We start from the raw sequence: 18484 nt of genomic DNA on the forward strand, positions 1-18484 counted from the left end.
TCTATTAGATGTATGCCCTAACTTCTTAACCCATCTTCTCTGCCAGCCTCCAATTTTTATATATATTCTCATGTGTGTGTGTGTGTATATATATATGTGTGTGTGTATATATATATAAATTCAGTATATAATATATATTATTGTTCAATTACAGTTATCCCTGTTTCCCCTCCACTTTACCCACCCCCCACCTCCATACATACAACCTATTTTTTCTGACTCTCTTCATGGCAAAGATCTTGAGAAGTATTGTTTGTATTTTCTTCACTTCTTCACTTCCCAATCTCCCACTTCACTCTAATCACACCATTCCACTGAAATAGCTTGTCATCTATTAATTTTGTCAATTTTTTTAGGTTTATTCAGCAACAGACTGGCCTGGCCTGATCTGCCATGACTAAAACCAACAGTTTTTCTAGAGATAATAAAATTCATCAACAGGTGATTGTTTACCAATTCTTAAATTTTAAAATGAATACAAAGAATATATTTCATTATATAAAATAAAAACAACATCAAAGTAGAAGTTTTCTTCCCCCCACCCCCAACTAAATAACATTTTTTTCAAAGGTAATCAACGGTAAAGTTTAGAAGTTTTCTAGACTGGTTCAGAAACATGACAGATTTCACATATAAAGTTTTTATTTTTACATAAATGGTAACATAGTATGTATACTTTTCATTTAATGTTTTATCTTAAAAGTCTTTTATCTACTTCAGAGATTCAGTTCATTTAACCACTCCTGTTAATGGACATTGAGACTATTCCTAATTTTTCAAATATTACAGAAATTGTTGCAATGAAACATCTTTTACATATATAGTACACACTTGCACATATCCATGTAGATACATAAAAGCAAAACATTGCTTTAATATATATATCTTAAATTATGAAATATATTGCAAAATTATATTGCAAGAAGACAAAAGCAATTTCATAAGGAACCTTTTTTCTTTATCTTTTTAATCATAGGTATTATCGACCATTTTAATTCATGCCAATGTGTTGAGCAGTAATAAATATCTTCCTCTTTTAATTTGTACTTCATTAATTATTAATGAAGTTATGCCTCTTTTCATGTGTTTATTGGCTTTTTAAAATTTCCTCTTCTGAAAAGTGGCTTTTCATATCTCCTGCTCACTTTCCTATGGAATTTTTCATATTTTTACTGATATATAGGATTTGTGATATATGATTAAAAATACTTTCCCCCAGCCCTGACTACTGTGGCTTAGTGGGCTGGGCATCATTCTGCAAAGTGACAAGTCACCTGTTCAATTCCTGGTCAGGGCACATGCCTGGGCTGCAGGCCAGGTCCCTGACTGGGAGCATGCAAGAGGCAGCTGATCAATGTATCTCTCACACATCAATGTTTTCCTCCCTTTCTCCCTCCCTCCCTATCTCTCTAAAGATAAATAAAATCATTACTAAATATCTCCCCCCAATATCATCTGTTTGTTAACTTTGTTCACAGGGCTGGTTGATGATTAATGTATTTAAATTTATATATATCATCAATTTTTTACTTTGTGACTTCTTTCTTGAGAAAGAACTCCCCCCTCCAGGATATAAAAATATCCTATTTTTCTTACAAACTTTCAATTTTTACCATTTATATATAAGCCACCTAGAAGTTATTTTGGGTACATAATAGTTATGTTGGGTACCTAACTATTGCCCAAAGATATAGTCAATTGACCCATCACCATTTAATGAATAGGCCTAATCCTTTTTCCACTGATATTAAATGAGACCTTTATTATAGACTAAATACATACACACATACCTATGTACCCCTCAAATCTCTATATTAATTTACTGGACATTTATTAGAAATGTATTTTTGCAATATATGTGACATGTTTCTGTATTTTTCTTTTTAAATATCCAATTTGGCATTTCATCTGGTCCTAAAGTAGATGACCTTAGGATTTCATCTACTTGAAATATGAACTATTGGATTATCTTGCAACAAAAAGATGTGTAATACATCTTTGGACCTGAAAGCATCCATGGTAATACATTTATATAATGACTTAATTTAAATGAGGTAAGATATCTAACATATACTAAATACAAGGAAGTGCTTAATATATTCTACTTTTCTCTTTCCTTTCAAATTTCTTACCTGTTGTAAACTGAGAATGAGGGTCTTGGCACACTGAATTTTATCAATCTGCCTGGTTTTACTCAGTGTTTCCTTAATAATATCACCATAGTCATTGTAATACTGTGAAGAAAAGCAAGAAATTGTACCTTTAAAATTACTGAAATTTTATGAAGAAAAATTATTGAAATTTCATGAGATAAAGAATGGGTTGGTAGTCCTGGTCGAGTTACTCAGTTGGCTAAAGCATTGTCCTAATACATCAAGGTTGTGGATTTGATCTCACGTCAGGGCACATGTAAGAATCAACTAATGAATGTTTAAATAAGTGGAACAACAAATTGATGTTACTCTCTCAAATGAAACAGAAAGGAATGGGTTGGTGAAAAAATACATTACTACAGAAAAAAATACATTAGTAACTTCTTCATCTTAAACACAGTGAGAATTCAAAGATTTTGTTTAAACTTAAAGGAATATACATTTGATATTTAAGATTATGAGATAACTAATAATAATAGAACTAAAAAACTGGTAATTCAAAGAAGGGAAGAAGTCATATAGGGTCAAGAGAATGCCTCATTGTTTATAACATGGACTCAACAGACACTATTTATTTAAAAGGTGACAAATCAAGAAAAAGACTGGTAGAAACTTCCTGAAGAACTAAACTCAAAATAGTTACAATTGCTTACCTCTGGAAAGTGGGCCTAAATAAAGGGGAAGGGCAGATTAGGGCAGCAGACTTACCTTTTCATTTACCACTCTGTGTACTCACAACCCTAAATGTGCCTATATTTTACTACTATAACATAAGCAGTAAAAACAATTTATATCTTCTCTAATAGTGACTGAGAAAAAGTTAATGAATTTCTCTATAATTCAGTTTTTTTGATACAGAATTTAAAATATTTTCCTCGGGAGTAAATAATTAGGAAAATCTTTATTTGAAACCATTAAATCTGGATGTTATTTTCAAACTAAAACTCAACCCTATAAACTTATGTGAAAAAGTATATTATCAGCCAGCCAACTGGATTTTTATAATCTTCAAAAAGGAGGGTATACTTCCATGATATGAGTTGCAAAGAAGGAAAATTAATTCAAAAGAATCATCCTTTCAGTGTAATTAAAAACCTCAATGTAGAAAAAAAGAGTAAAAGACATATTAATATACTAAAGTGGTTCAAAAAGCAGATCTCTAATAAACTCAGCTTTGTAATGACCACATAGAGAAGTGGGGCAAAAAGACACATAACTAAGACAGTGTTATAGGACAGACGGTAGCAAATAGCTAGCTATTAGAATACTCATAAAAAGATTACAGCCTATAATGATCAGAGGTATGCAAAAATTTGTAAGGATGATAAAAGTTTTGGAAGAGACTCACATCTTGACACCAGTATAGTATTGTTAAAGGTTCAGAAGGATAAACCATGATAAACTCATATTCACCAGTCCAAACCCTGTTTAGATATTAGTTTAGGGAGCCTTCTCTGGTTCTTCTTGCTTAAGTTTTTCTCTATATCCTGTGCTTGCTTTATTATTTGTACATGTCAGTACAATAATTATGCTGAAGCTTTATAGAAAGAGCTAAGCCTTACACCTAGACAAGCCTAAAATCAAATCCCGAGATACACTTTTCCCTCTTCACACAACAAAAACAAGGACAGCAACAAATTTAAGAACAAAAAATTACCAAAACTTCCAGAAAATCAAACTGTATGGTAGACCAACAACCAAGGAGTTAAAGAAGAAACATTCGTCCAGACAGGTAGAAGGGGAGATGAGCAACTAGGGTGGGGAGGACTAGCGGCAAGGTGGCAGTTGGTGGACCAGGGAAGGCGAGGCAGCAGCTGGTGGAACGTGCAGTCCCACATTTGTGTGCAGATAAATAGGGAGGAAAAACTGGGGAGAGAGACAGACCATGCAACCCAGGGTTCCGGTGTGGGAAGTAAAGCCTCAAAACCTCTGACAGAAAAAATCTGCGGAAGTTGTGGTGGTGGGAGAAACTCCCAGCCTCACAGGGGCATTGGTTGGAGAGACCCACAGGGTCCTAGAATGTACACAAAACCACCCACCCACCCAGGAATCAGCACCAGAAGGGCTCAATTTGCTTGTGGGTAGGGGAGGAAGTGACTGAAAGACCACCGAGAGTTGAGCAAGCAGCATTATTCCCTCTTGGACCCCTCCCCCACAAACAGCGCCACAACACAAAGACCTGGGTTGCCTTGCCCTAGCAATTACCTAAGACTCTGCCCTAAATATATAACAGGTGCGCCAAGACAAAAATATTTGGCCCAAAAGAAAGAACAGATCAAAGCTCCAGAAAAAAATACAACTAAGTGATGAAGAGATATAGCCAACCTATCAGATGCAGAGTTCAAAACACTGGTAATGAGGATGCTCATAGAAATGGATGAGTATGGTTGCAAAATATAGGAAAAAGTGAAGGCTATGCAAAATGAAATAAAGGAAAATGTACAGGGAATCAACAGTGAAGGGAAGGAAACTGGGATTCAGATCAATGGTTTGGAGAAGGAAGAAATAAACATTCAACTAGAATAGAATGAAGAAACAAGAATTCAAAGAAATGTGGAGAGGCTTAGGAACCTCCGGGACAACTTGAAACATTCCAATATCAAAATCATAGGAGTGCCAGCAGGAGAGGAGGAAGAGCAAGAAATGGAACACTTATTTGAATACATAATGAATGAGAACTTCCCTAATCTGGCAAAGGAAATGGGCTTCCAAGAAATCTAGGAAGCTCAGAGAGTTTCAAAGAAGTTGGACCTGAGGAAGCACACATCAAGGCAAATCATAATTATATTACCCAAGATTAAAGAGGAGAGAATCTTAAATGCAGCAAGAGAAAAGGAGACAGTTACCTAAAAAGGAGTTCACATAAGACTCTCAATTGATTTATCAAAAGAAACTTTGCAGGCAAGAAGGGACTGGAAAGAAGTATTTGAAATCATGAAAGGCTTACTCCAAGATTACATCTAAGATTACTCCATTCAGCAAAGCTCTCATTTAGAATGGAAGGGCAGATAAAGTGCTTCCCTGATAAGGTCAAGTTAAAGGAGTTCATCATCACAAGTCCTTATTATATGAAATGTTAAAGGGACTTATTTAAGGAAAAGAAGAAAATGAAAACTATGAACAGTAAAATGACAATAAACTCACAACTATCAACAACGGAACCTAAAAAACACAAAAACGGAAACAAAAACAAAGACAAAAACAAACTAAGTAAACAACTAGAACAAGAACAGATTCACAGAAATAGATATCACATGGAGGGTTATCAGCAGGTAGGGGGAGGATGGGGGAAAAGATAGAGGGAATAAGAGGCATAAATGGTAGGTACAAAATAGACAGGGGGTGGTTAAGAATAGTATGAGAAATGGAGAAGCCAACGAAATTGTGTGTACAACCCATGGACATGAACTAATGTGGGGGAGTGCTGGTGGGAGGTGGGTAGAAGGGAACTAAGGGGAGAAAGAAATGGGATAACTATAATAGCATAATCAGTAAAATATATTTAAAAAATGAAACCCCCATTTTTGCTACTTTAATATTTGTGTGACCTATCTGAGCTTTAATTTCCTTATTTCAAAATGATATGATTTTCTTCTTCACAGGGTTCCTGTAATTAACAAAAATACAGTGGAACCTTGGTTCTCAAACGTCATTCTAGAAGGCTGTTGGAGAAGTTATTTGTTTGAAAACCAATCTTCTTTGTTGCCTGACAGATGTGTGTGTCTGATCATACAGGTATCAGCAGCATGAAAAGGTTGTTGGGTTGAGAATCAAAGTTTTGCTTGACACCTGAGATTTGAGTGTATGTAAAAGTCTTACAGCAGTGTCTCAAATATAAATGTCACAAAAAACATAAGCAGCCATTCATTATTTTATTAGGTTTACATTTAAGTTTCTCTATTAATCTGTAAGCTCCTTAGTGCAGAATTCATGCCAATTAAATCTCTGGCTACTAGCACAGTGCTTATCACATTGCAGTTGATGGCAAATATGATGAATTAGTTACTACATCATAATTAGGATTGGATTACACCTAAACATGGACAAAGACACAAGTGGATCAATGGCACACGATATTCTGAACATGAGAAATATAAAACTGTCTCTGACATGAGAATAAGACAAAAAAAGAGTTATCTCTTATCTGTGCATATCAGGCTATATTACAGAGATATTTTAGCACTTTTTTTTTTAGGGAGTCAGGAACAAAATGGAGCTTTTGGAAAGAGGAGTGGTCAGGAAGGTAAGTACCTACCAAAATCCTGTCATGTGAAGAAGGGATTAAAATACTTCAACATCTCTTTACCTCTCTTAGGAAGAAAAATTAAAACTTCCCATACAGCATATTAGGTCTAATTTGTTACTTTCTTTAAATCTTATCTCTGGCTCTGTTTACAGAAGCAACCCATGTTGCTGTATCAAATTACTTGCATTTCCCCCAAACTATTCATATTCCTTTGTGATATTCACAAAGTTCAATTGGCCTACAAGCCCTCCCACTACTTCCTTGTTTGACTAATTTATGCTTCTTGTCTCAGACTTAGTTCAGAAGTCAAATCTGAGCAGTTTCATTAACCTTCACATTTCTTAGGAGTTAGGAATCTGTTTTAAATATTTCCAGGAACCTGTACACATACCTTTACTATACTGGAAAATGCACTTATTTAATTATTTGATTCCTTGCAGCTTTAGAATGGAATTAGAGCAGAAATTTAAAGAAAATCTTTAGCTCTGGCTGGTGTAGCTCAGTGGATTGAGCGCGGGCTGCAAACCAGTGTCGCAGGTGCGATTCCCAGTCAGGGTACATGCCTGGGTTGCAGGCCATGACCCCCAGCAACCACACATTGATGTTTATCTCTCTCTCTCTCTCTCCCTCCATTCCCTCTCTAAAAATAAATAAATAAAATCTTAAAAAAAAAAAAAAGACAAGAAAATCTTTGTAACTTTAGCTCCCGGAAGGCAACATGGTACACAGTTGGCATACTTAGCCCATTTCTTCTACAGCTTACTTCTACTTCTGACTTCCTAAATAAAGAGAATACATGGCCTTATGAAAATTAAAAAACTTTCATATAAATATGAAGAGGTCATACCTTACAGAATTGATATAATGGTGTAGATAAGAGGCTCATATAAAAACCAGAAACTTTAAATATATCAGAACACCATCAATAACATATATAAAAGCAGTGAATTTTAGCTTGTCACAATCCTTTCTTTCATTTGTAATTATAAATTTCTCTGCCAATTAGATGAAAGAAGAAAAATGAGAGATTAAAAAATATACCTTCATGTAGTGTTTAAAGATGTCTGCAGCTGCATGCATGTCAACAATATCATAAATGATAAGCTTGCTGAAGGCAGCAAGTAGATTCCTTCTTTTATGTAAGGCCTCAATTTTATTTGCTTCGTCTTCTTCATCACCCTCTAAACACAGATAAACTGATTATGAACTTTATCCAAGGTAAAACAATACAAAACCAGTTTATACATTTACAAAAAGGCACAATTCTGTTCCAGGTGGCATAAAAATGTTAACTATGCTGATTACTTTAGGGTGCTTATACTTAGTTACACATTTATCAAATATCTGATAGGCACTAAGGTTCCTATCTTCTAGAAGACTCTCACAGCAAAGACTAAGATAAGCAGACCATATATAAAAAGATTATCTTTCTAATATTACTGTTGTTTATTTATATTATTAATGCCATCTTCTTTCAATATCCTTATGTGCTAATATATTTCCATGGAGAAAAAACTTCTGAAAATTTTTATGCCAAAGGAAAGAAATTTTCTTTTAGAAAAATACATGGGGAGTAATAGAAATATATGGGGGACTTAGTTTTCAATGCTTTTCTTAAACATGGTAATGTCAGCTGAGAAATAAAATAGATTTTGCAAACTTTATTATATACATATACATTAAAAAGAAATAAAACCAACTATCAAATACTTTCAGAACAAGTAGGGTTTATTTCTCATTTTTTGAATTCTTAGGCCCTACTGGTTTGTCTATTTCTAGTTCTAGGAAAACTTTCTCCACAAGGCTCCAGATGATAACATTTACCACATTTATTTCAGGCTCTGTACTGACCCTCTCATGTATTTTTTTAAAAAAAGATTTAATTTATTTCTTTTTAGAGGGAGAGGAAGGGAAGGAGAAAGAGAGAAAGAGAGAGAAACATCAATGTGTGGCTGCTTCTCACATGCCCCTTTTTGGGGACCTGGCCCAGAACTCAGGCATGTACTGTGCCTGGGAATCGAACCAGCAACCCTTTGGTTTGCAGGCCAGCACTCAATCCACTGAGCCATACCAGTCAGGGCTCTTATGTCTTGACCTGCCCTTATTTGGAGACAGTGTTCTCTCTTCCCATCTTCAGATTCATAAAAAAGAAAACCAAAACAAACTTATTCTCAACTTCTTTTTTTCCCTCTTTCGACTAAACTGGTCCTGCTGTGAAGCATCAATAGTTTGAGAAGTTGGAAATCTTAGCCCTGACTGATGTGTCTCAGTGGGTTGGGCATCATCCTGCAAAGCAAAAGGTCTCTGGTTTGATTCCCAGCCAGGGTACATGCTGAGACTGAGGGCATCCTGATGGATGTTTCTCTGGCACATTGATGTGTCTTTCCCTCTATTTCTCCCTCCCTTCCCCTCTCTCTGAAAATAGATAAATAAAACTTTTTTTTAAAGAAACAACTTGGAAATCTTTTTGCTTAAGTAGCAGATAAATTTTATATTTTGAGATTAATATGGACTCCAAATGAAGATACTTTGTTGCGTAGTCTAGTATTTTCTAAGATGTTGTGTTAAATAAAGAACATTCTAATAGCACCAAATAGATCTGTGGATCAGATATGCCACAAATTTTATTTTAGAAAACTTAGTTCATATATTTCACAAATAACCTATAACTTATTTGTGATTATTTATATTTAGTCTAATTTTGCTAATTATCATTTGTAAACTTGGCATAATTTTGACTGGTGAGGTTTGAGGCCTTTCAGCACTTATTACCTAACAGTTATATTTTGTTAATTTAAGTAATATATGATGACCACTCAGGAACAGTAACTCAGATTGCTTTCCTTCAGAAAAACTGTAAACCTGGATTCACCTCAATTAGAAACAACATCTGTCTCACATGTACATTTTGCACATGTGTGAAATGAAAAATGTATACCATTATTCATTACAGCAAGGGAAGGAGACTACACTGTGCACTGTCATTTTTGTTTGTTTGTTTCTAAATCATACAAATGTATTAACAGGTTTTTTAAAAAGAGAACTTCTAGTAATTTTTAGGATTGAGTTCAAATTTTTTCTCATATCTTTTTGGGGCCAGTAAAACAAGATCAATATTGACAAGATGATAGCTACAAATACCCATGCTCTGGTTCTCCTCATCTTGGTCAATGAAAACATGATCCATCACAAAACTGAGGAGTTCAGATTGGAGTCCAGTATCTGGATTAAACACCAAAGGCTGAAGGCCCTCCCTGCCACCTGTCATTAATTGGTGGCTAAAAATCATCAAAAGGTCACAGAGTAACATGAAAGCCTGGAATACAAAGAAAATTAATCAGTAAAATATTGCTTCAACTACAAATCAATGTTAATGAAAACATGCTAAATTAAATATAGTTCAATAATAGTACCATAATAGAAACTTTGGGTATTCAAATTATAACTATTGAGTTTTAAATTTCCAAACTTAATAAAATTAAACATTAGTCACATTTAAAATTCCTCTCCCCCCAAATATAATCTATTTATTTTATTTGTCTATATTAATTCAAACAGCTGATTAAGAGATTTTGACTAAAATACAATGAGTTAAACGTGACTCTGGAAATACAAAATTGATATAATAATATATGACAGAGGTTAGAAATCAATCACATACTGATTAATCAAATACTAAGCATAAATCTTAAAGTATAGTTCCATAAATTATAATGCAGTACTATAAATCTCTAATGTACTATATTTTGGATTCTTCTTTTAGTTATGTTGCCAAATTTGTCCTATTTAATGAATGGCATGAAATAAACCTGTCATCAGTTTATTGTTATGTGAAAGATTTTGTTGGTTATTGAGGGCTGTGATATTTCAAAACAATCCACTCATCCCCCTTCAAAAATTGATTTCTATGGGAAAACACAATTTTGGCATACATTTGGAGACTGCCATGCACTTTGCTACCCACCTCCAGCAAGAATCAGACTGACTACACAACCATAAAATACATAAGGATATTTAGAAAGAGACACTTAAAAGTGGAGCATAAACAGAATCTAGGAGAAGTCAAAAAAAAATCAAGGCTATAGTTGTTAGATGCTGATAAGTTGATAAAGAAGAGACCCATATAACCTATTCTGTAATAGACTGCAAAGGATAAGTACTACTGTACACTTTCCAGGGGTGCCCAACCTGTGGCCCATGGGTTACATGTGGCCCAGTATGGCTATGAATGTGGTCTAACACAAAATTGTAAATTTACTTAAAACATTGTAAGATTTTTTTGTTTTCATTAGTGTTTGTGTATTTAATGTGTTGCCCAAGACAACTCTTCTTTTTCTAGTGTGGCCCAGCGATGCCAAAATGTTGGACACCCATGCTAGACTAATACTCTTTTTCCAGCCCATCATCATAATAAAAAACAGCATGTAAAAGGTCCATTCTATTTTATATTAAACTTCCTAACAACAAAAAAAGTAAATTAGTTGACAAATTCACTTAATGAAAATGGTATTGCCACCCAGGCTGGCATAGCTCAGTGGATTGAGCACGGGCTGTGAACCAAAGCATCGCAGGTTCGATTCCCAGTCAGGGCACATGCCTGGGTTGCGGGCTAGGTCCCCAGTGGGGGCCACATGAGAGGCAACCACACATTGATGTTTCTCCCTCTCTTTCTCCCTCCTTTCCCCTCTCTCTAAAAATAAATAAATAAAATATTAAAAAAGAAAAGAAAAGAAAATGGTATTGCCTTGGGCCCTACTTTGACCCTCTTTGGGCTACACCCCTTCCCAAGGGACAGGACTCTGTTGGACCAATGGTGTATGCCCACCTGCACCCTTACTTCTATACCACTGTCCAGGTACAAGGACTCACGGGCTCCTTGCCTTAAAAGACCTGATTCTGCTGCCAGAGCCTGTGTGCATACATCCTCAGTGTGGTGCATACTCCTAGGTCCCAGGTGGTCAAGAAGGAGATGTTTTGGGGGGGGGGGGCAGTGATGCTGATAAGAGTTTGGACATGTGGGCTAAAGTGTTCACATACATGTGTGAGAAGTTCTTCCTAGTGTGGAAAATGGCTGAAGGTGAGATGAAAAATGGACAGCTCATAGGCCAGATGTCCAAGTTCTGGTACAGAATTCTTAGGAGTCAAGAGTTCTAAGTTGAACCCAGCCTTCCAGATCATTATGTCAGCACACTTGTCAAGGTAAAAAAGACATGTAAAAGATTTATTAGCTTGCTTTATAACTTAAATATTCAGGTATCTACATTCTTGTCCCAAGTCCCATTAACATTAGGGAATAACTTGTATGCTAAGAACTACAATAGAAAACATTATACCTTCTTACATGTTCTTCAATGCATCTGAACTATTTTTATTGAGAGATCTTAACTAATAATTTCTTACCTGTTCCTTCACTGGAGTATTAACATTAGATAGGCACTGTTGGCAAACAGCCAAAAAGGATTTCACTGTTTTCCTCAATACCAACAAATCCTCCTGTAAGACACATTTAAATTTGCAAGCATGAATTACAGTATCCTAGAAAACTAATCCAGAATAAATAATAAATGGAAAAGAGCCAAATTGGCTTAATGTCAAGGAAATTCATAAAACCAAATGTATTGTTGGGAACAAAACCATATTGTTATTTACTAGTTTTCCTAATGGAAGGGGCAACAAAATGGATAATCCCAAACCGTTCTATTTAGTTATGGAATGCTCAGTATCATTTTCTCCAACAAGTTTTCCTTTATAAATATGGTTTACGTAGGCTGGTATTAAAATTGTTAGTCATTCCCACAACACATATTAGCTGGTAGGTTGTAAGGTGAGGGAGGCACAGCAGCACACTGAAAAAGATCAATTAAGCAACAAATCTGTAGTGAGTTTCTACTATTCTCAGCATTCTGCAAAATGTTAAGAGAAGACAGGTAACTTTAAGACAGTGCCCATGTCCTCAGAATTAACATCCTAGCAGGAAGTCTGACTAATTAGAGAGCAAGTGTTCAAATTTTTTTTCATATTAACTCTAACTACAGCAGAGAGAGATGAGCTGGAGGGACCCTCATAGGAGGATGGGCTTTAATTTAAGATTGGATGGGTGAACAGGATTTAAGTAGATGGCCATATAATATGCGATAGGAAATTTCTGAAAAGTATACAAGGAAATCTAAAATTTTCAAGTACCTATAATATGTCAGGCATTGGTTTGAGGGTTCAGTGCCATATAATTTAATATTTACATCGATTAGGAGTAGTCATTATTAGCCAGGGTTTGAAACCAGGGCTGTCTCGTATTACATCTCATATTCTTCTCACTTATTAATGAACAAGACGCACGCAGATAATTCAGCATTGTATTGATATTTAAAATAGTAATGAGTAAATGAGCAAAGACAGATATAGAAATCACTTTTAAAAAGTATTCTATTAAACTAAAATTCCTTCAGCTGGTCTTTTATACAGATGACAGTACTAAATCCTTTCTTGGACCTTTATGTCCTAAATAATGATACTTTAAAAAGTACATACATGTTTCCTTTTGCTAACGTGACTGTAGTATTTGGAAGAAGGAACAGCTCATCTTGTGCAAAGTACTAAAAAAAAAAAAACACTGCCTTGCAATCCTTGAATATTCCTTGTAGATGAATATCCAATAACCAACCTCAACATTCCTCCATCTTCTTTAATTTAAAAGATGCACAATGCGCCCTGGCTGGCATAGCTCAGTGGATTGAGCGCGGGCTGCGAACCAAAGCATTACAGGTTCGGTTCCCAGTCAGGGCACATGCCTGGGTTGCAGGCCATGGCCCCCAGCAACTGCACATTGATGTTTCTCTCTCCCTCTTTCTCCCTCCCTGCCCTCTCTATAAATAAATAAATAAATAAATAAATAAAATCTTAAAAAAAAAAAAAAAAAAAAAAAAAAGATACACAATGCATTAGATGAAATTTATAATGAACAAAGAAACAGGCAGCTGAATTTTAATTATTATTTATAATTATTTATAATTAGTATTATTTAGGATTATTATTAATTTTAATTATTAAATTAGAATATAAAGAGTGCTATGTTGGAAACCTTGAGTCAAAAGTAGTCACAGGTAGTTCACAAAGAAGATAACATGTAAGTTGAGTTTTGAACAACTACGAAAAATTATCTAGCTATAGAAAAGTGTTCCAGAGGGCACAGAATGTTCAAAAGCCTGGAGGTGCTTTTGAGACAGTTAATTTATTGTAGCTGGGGCATAAATAGGGAGTCAAGTAGCAAGAGAGAAAACTGAAGAAGAAAACAGGATCTATTTCCATTTAAATGAAAGACCATTAAAAATACCATGTTAAATCATTTGGATATTAGTCTGATAGCAGTGAAGCACTACTGCAGAAAGAATTTTATTAGAGTGCTACAATTTTGTGCAAAAAATCATCTAAGCAAAACACGAGAACAATGTGGAATACAGAGGCAAGTTAATAGATATAATCTGTTGAGGGTTTATTATGTACCAAGTACTACTGTATTCTAATGGCCATAAATTTAAATCTCACCATCATTCTATGAATTAAGTGGTACTATTCCTATATTACAGATGAGAAAACTTAAGTTACTAGCACCCAAAGATTCTAAGTGATTAAGACTTGAAACCTAGGATTACTCTGACTCTAATATCCATGTTCTTAATCATTATTCTGCATTTCCTTACATATTAACAAAGGCCATAGGCATAATCTAGAATGAGGGCCTGGAAATAAAGTGTTGGCAGCAAAGATGTAAATAGTGTGGAAGAAAAAACAGGTTCTATGGAAAGTAACCTTACAGGGTGATCTAATCGTAAATTCCTAACTGGGCAGGTCATGATGGGTAGTCATGCCCTTGGCATATAACTTCTTTAGTAAAAGGTTAATCTTTGCTTTAAGCAAGCCCTGTTCATTCTTTCTGTGCATCTAGGTTAACATACCTTTGAAATGCCTCTCTTCAGACCCCTCCTTCTAATACATGACCATACTCTCAGACCCCCTTTCTAAAGTGTGACTGAAATAGGTTATGTTGTAAAGCATCTATAACCAATAAGGACTACAAGTACTACGATGGATATAGCAAGACTCCCAATGCCATTTATGGCTTAGAACCAGCAGAAGACCAGCTTGATTCAACATGGTGACTAATTTCACCTTGTGGTAACCCTTTGCCTCATTATATGCCCACTGTAATACATTACCATACTAAATAACATACCTGGCACTGCCATGATCAGAAACAGAAAACCCAAAGAAACACAAGAAATGGCTAACAGTGCTCTTCCAAGAAGTCTCCACCCTTTCCCAGAGAAACCCTGAATATTCCTCCCCCTTATTGAATGCGCTACCCGTGCCCCCCACTAAGTAAGTCTCAATAAAAGAAGTAAACTTCACTAGGGAGAGGCTGCTCTGCCTAAGGAGTAACCTTCTCTCTGTCCCAATTGTTCACTAATGAACTCTTTTCCACTTTAAACTCTATGCTGGCTTGTTTTTGATTCTTTCCTGTGTGAAGCCAAGAACCCATAGTGGGTTGCAGACCTTTGGCTCCCCTGACCACTAGAATGCCTGCATCATTTCTACCCTCAAGAGAGCAGACACAATCTTATCTATTTTGCAATCCAATCCCTATCTTGCTTTTGTGTACCTTCATGTAATTTTCCTTACGTTCCTTCTTTAATTTCAAATGCATAAAAGTGCCCTCCACAGTACTGGACATCTTGCTTCCTGGCATATGTCATCAGTTTGGCTCAAATAAACTAAAAAATTCTCTACAGTTTTGGATGTTTCTTATATTAACAACAGATTGAAAAGAAATTTAAGCAAAAGAACGGATAGAATTTAGGAACTAGTCAGAACAGGGGCTGTTGATGATTACACCGTAATTTTTAGGTAGTTGCTCACTAGATGGATTAACACAGAAACAAATGCTAAGGTAATAGCTGAATTTTAGAGATAATAATCAGAAACCCCTGTAACATCTCTAATTGCAGATGTCAAGTAGGCAGCTGAATATATAACTTCAAAGTTCATGAGCAAGAATAGAGATCTGGGGGTCCTCAGCATTTAGACGGCAACATAAGTGATGGAAATAGATACAATTATTTAAAGAGAATAAGTAAGGAAGGGTGACAAAAGCATCCTGTGAACAACATTTAAAAGATGAAGATGGATGAACACTGGCTGGTGTGTCTCAGCAGATTGAAAATCAAAGGGTTGCTGGTTCGATTCCCTGGGTATGTGCCTGGGTTGCAGGCCAGGTCCCCAGTACAGGGTGCATAAGAGGCAATCACACACTGATTTTTCTCTCCCTCTCTTTCTCCCTTCCCCTCTCTCTAAAATAAATACATATTTTTTAAAAATTAAAAAAGAAGATGGCTGAAGAAGAACTTATGTAACAGAATGAAATGCTCAGCCTCTCTGACTCCATTTGTTCAAACCATCTTAATTATCATGGCCTCTTAGTTAGAGGCCTCTAACTTCTGCTTAGTCTTGCATATAAACATGCTAATCCCTGGCTGGCGTATCTCAGTGGATTGAGTGCGGGCTTTGAACCAAAGCATTGCAGGTTCGATTCCCAGTCAGGGCACACGCCTGGGTTGCAGGCCATGGCCCCCAGCAACTGCACACTGATGTTTCTCTCTCTCTCTTTCTCCCTCCCTTCCCTCTCTATAAATAAATAAATATCTTTTTTAAAATTTAAAATTCAATATTCTATATAAGAAAACAACAACATGCTAATCATTAGAGGAATTCTGCTTGTACTTGAGTTTTATAAAACATCCCTTTATCATAAAGTATCTCTCCTGAAAAGGGAAGTATGTACAAAAATGACTTTATCAAAGATTTGCAGGAACCTCCTGACTGGATTCACATCAACTAGCATCAACAGACTCGTCACAACAAAATTTCATAATCTTTCTCAGACCTCTACTAGTACCCAGACATTTGTCAATTACCTCTTCCCTTCTGTTCCTCCTTCCTTTGACATAAAAGAAAGTTGAATTCTGTACTTTCTTAAGCTGGTTCTTTAGGACATCAGTTGGCCATCTTCTCAGCCTGCTGGCTTTCTGCATAAAGTCGCTTTTCTTGCCCTAAGACCTTGTCACTCAACTTACTTGCTGTCATGTGGTGAGCGGTACAAGCTTGGATTATACTTTGAAGAAATCTAAAAGAGGTAAGGACTTACATCCAAGATTACCCTATCCAGCAAGGCTCTCATTTAGAATGGAAGGGCAGATAAAGTGCTTCCCAGATAAGGTCAAGTTAAAGGAGTGTATCATCACCAAGCCCTTATTATATGAATGTTAAAGGACTTAGCTAAGAAAAAGTAGATGATCAAACATATGAACAGTAAAATGACTACAAAGAACTATCAACAACTGAACCTAAAGAAAACAAAAACAAACTAAATAAACAGCTAGAACAGGAACAGAATCACAGAAATGGAGATTACATGGAAGGTTATCAGTGAGGAGGTGGAGGGGGAAGAATGGAAGAAAAGGTACAAGGTGTAAGAAGCATAAATGGTAGGTGCAAAATAGACAGGGGGAGGTTAAGAATAGTATAGGAAATGGAGAAGTAAAAGAACTGATATGTAGGACCCATGGATATGAACTAAGGTGGGGGAATGCTGGTGGGCAGAGGGGGATAAAGGGGAGAAAAAATTGTGAGAACTGTAATAGCACAATCAATAAAATACACTTAATAAAACTGGTTTATATTTACAGACCAAAAAAAAAAAAAAAGAATTGTTGATCATCAGATAAAAGAAATACTAGGAAAACCACCAGGACTACAACTCTTGTATGATTAACCTTTTCCCAAATTCCTCACCTACCCCTTCCTTCTCCCTATAAAAAAGTAGGTTTGAGATGAGTTGTTAAGACAGATTTTTAGGATACACAACCACCCACCTCTTCAGATAGCCAGCATTTGAGTAAAGCTCCCATTAAGATTCAGTCATGGTCTCTGCTTACTGCTTCTAGTAGTGATAGCATGAACACTGACTTTTCTCGTTTCAAAATGATGTGGAGGTATTAATGCTCTTTTATTCTTTTAAGTTTTCTGGTCAGTGCACAAAGAAGTAGCCTAGGGAATTAGCTATCTTTGGAGTTGGAGGCAAAAGATTTCTTTAAAGGTCAATCCTAAAACAAATGGGCCTTATGCTAAAGTAACAATTGAATTTTAGAGATGATTACTTGCCAATTCACCTGAAGAGTTATAAATTAAACATCACAAGATTCATCAAGAAAAAAATAGAACCCAAATAAACAAAATCAGAAATGAAAGAGGGAGAGATTACAACTGATACCACAGAAATACAAAGGATTGTAAGAAATTACTAAGAACAAATGTATGCCAAGAAATTTGAAAACGTGGGTGAAATGGACAAATTTCTAGAAACTTATAATCTTCCAAAACTGAATGAAGCAGAAGAAAGCCTCAACACACTGATAACAGCTGGTGAAATAGAAGCAGTAATCAAAAAACTCCCATCACACAAAAGCCCTGGACTGGACAATTTCACAGAAGAATTTTACAAAATATTTAAGGAAGAGTTAACCACTATCCTTCACAGACTATTCCACAAAATCCAAGAAGAGGGAAGACTACTGAACTCTTTTTATGAGGCCATCATCATCCTAATCCCAAAACCAGACAAAGGCATAACAAAGAAAGAAAACTACAGGCCAATATCGCTGATGAACCTAAAAGCTAAAATCCTGAACAAAATATTGGTAAACTGCATCCAGCAATATATCAAAAAGACCATATACCATGTTCAAGTGGGATCCATCTCAGGGATGCAAGGATGGTACAATATTTGCAAATCAATAAACATAATATATCACATAAACAAAGGAAAGACAAAAATCACATAATCATATGAATAGATGTGGTAAAAGCATTTGATGAGGTGCAGCACCCATTTATGATAAAAATACTTAGCAAAGTGGGAGAAGAGAGAGCATACCTCAACATAATAAACAGTGGGATACAAAGTTAATATTCAGAAATCAAAGGCATTTTTGTATGACAACAACGAAATATCAGAAATAGAAATCAGGCAAAA

The 18484-nt window shown here is 35.6% G+C and overlaps 1 protein-coding gene across 2 annotated transcripts in view; it reads right to left on the minus strand.

Annotated features, from left to right (window-relative positions):
* Positions 1-18484, minus strand: part of STAG1 (stromal antigen 1) — a 381447-nt gene that overhangs the window by 24155 nt on the left and 338808 nt on the right. For both annotated transcript variants that reach the window (XM_028518410.2, XM_028518412.2), the window contains exons 23-26: positions 11800-11892; positions 9541-9715; positions 7441-7580; positions 2133-2234 (exon numbers count right to left, since the gene is read on the minus strand). In XM_028518410.2, coding sequence (XP_028374211.1) covers positions 2133-2234; positions 7441-7580; positions 9541-9715; positions 11800-11892 — 510 coding nt within the window. The remainder of the gene's footprint in view (positions 1-2132; positions 2235-7440; positions 7581-9540; positions 9716-11799; positions 11893-18484) is intronic.

The sequence above is a fragment of the Phyllostomus discolor genome, chromosome 7, assembly GCF_004126475.2.
Source record: "Phyllostomus discolor isolate MPI-MPIP mPhyDis1 chromosome 7, mPhyDis1.pri.v3, whole genome shotgun sequence".
Taxonomy (NCBI): Eukaryota; Metazoa; Chordata; class Mammalia; order Chiroptera; family Phyllostomidae; genus Phyllostomus; species Phyllostomus discolor.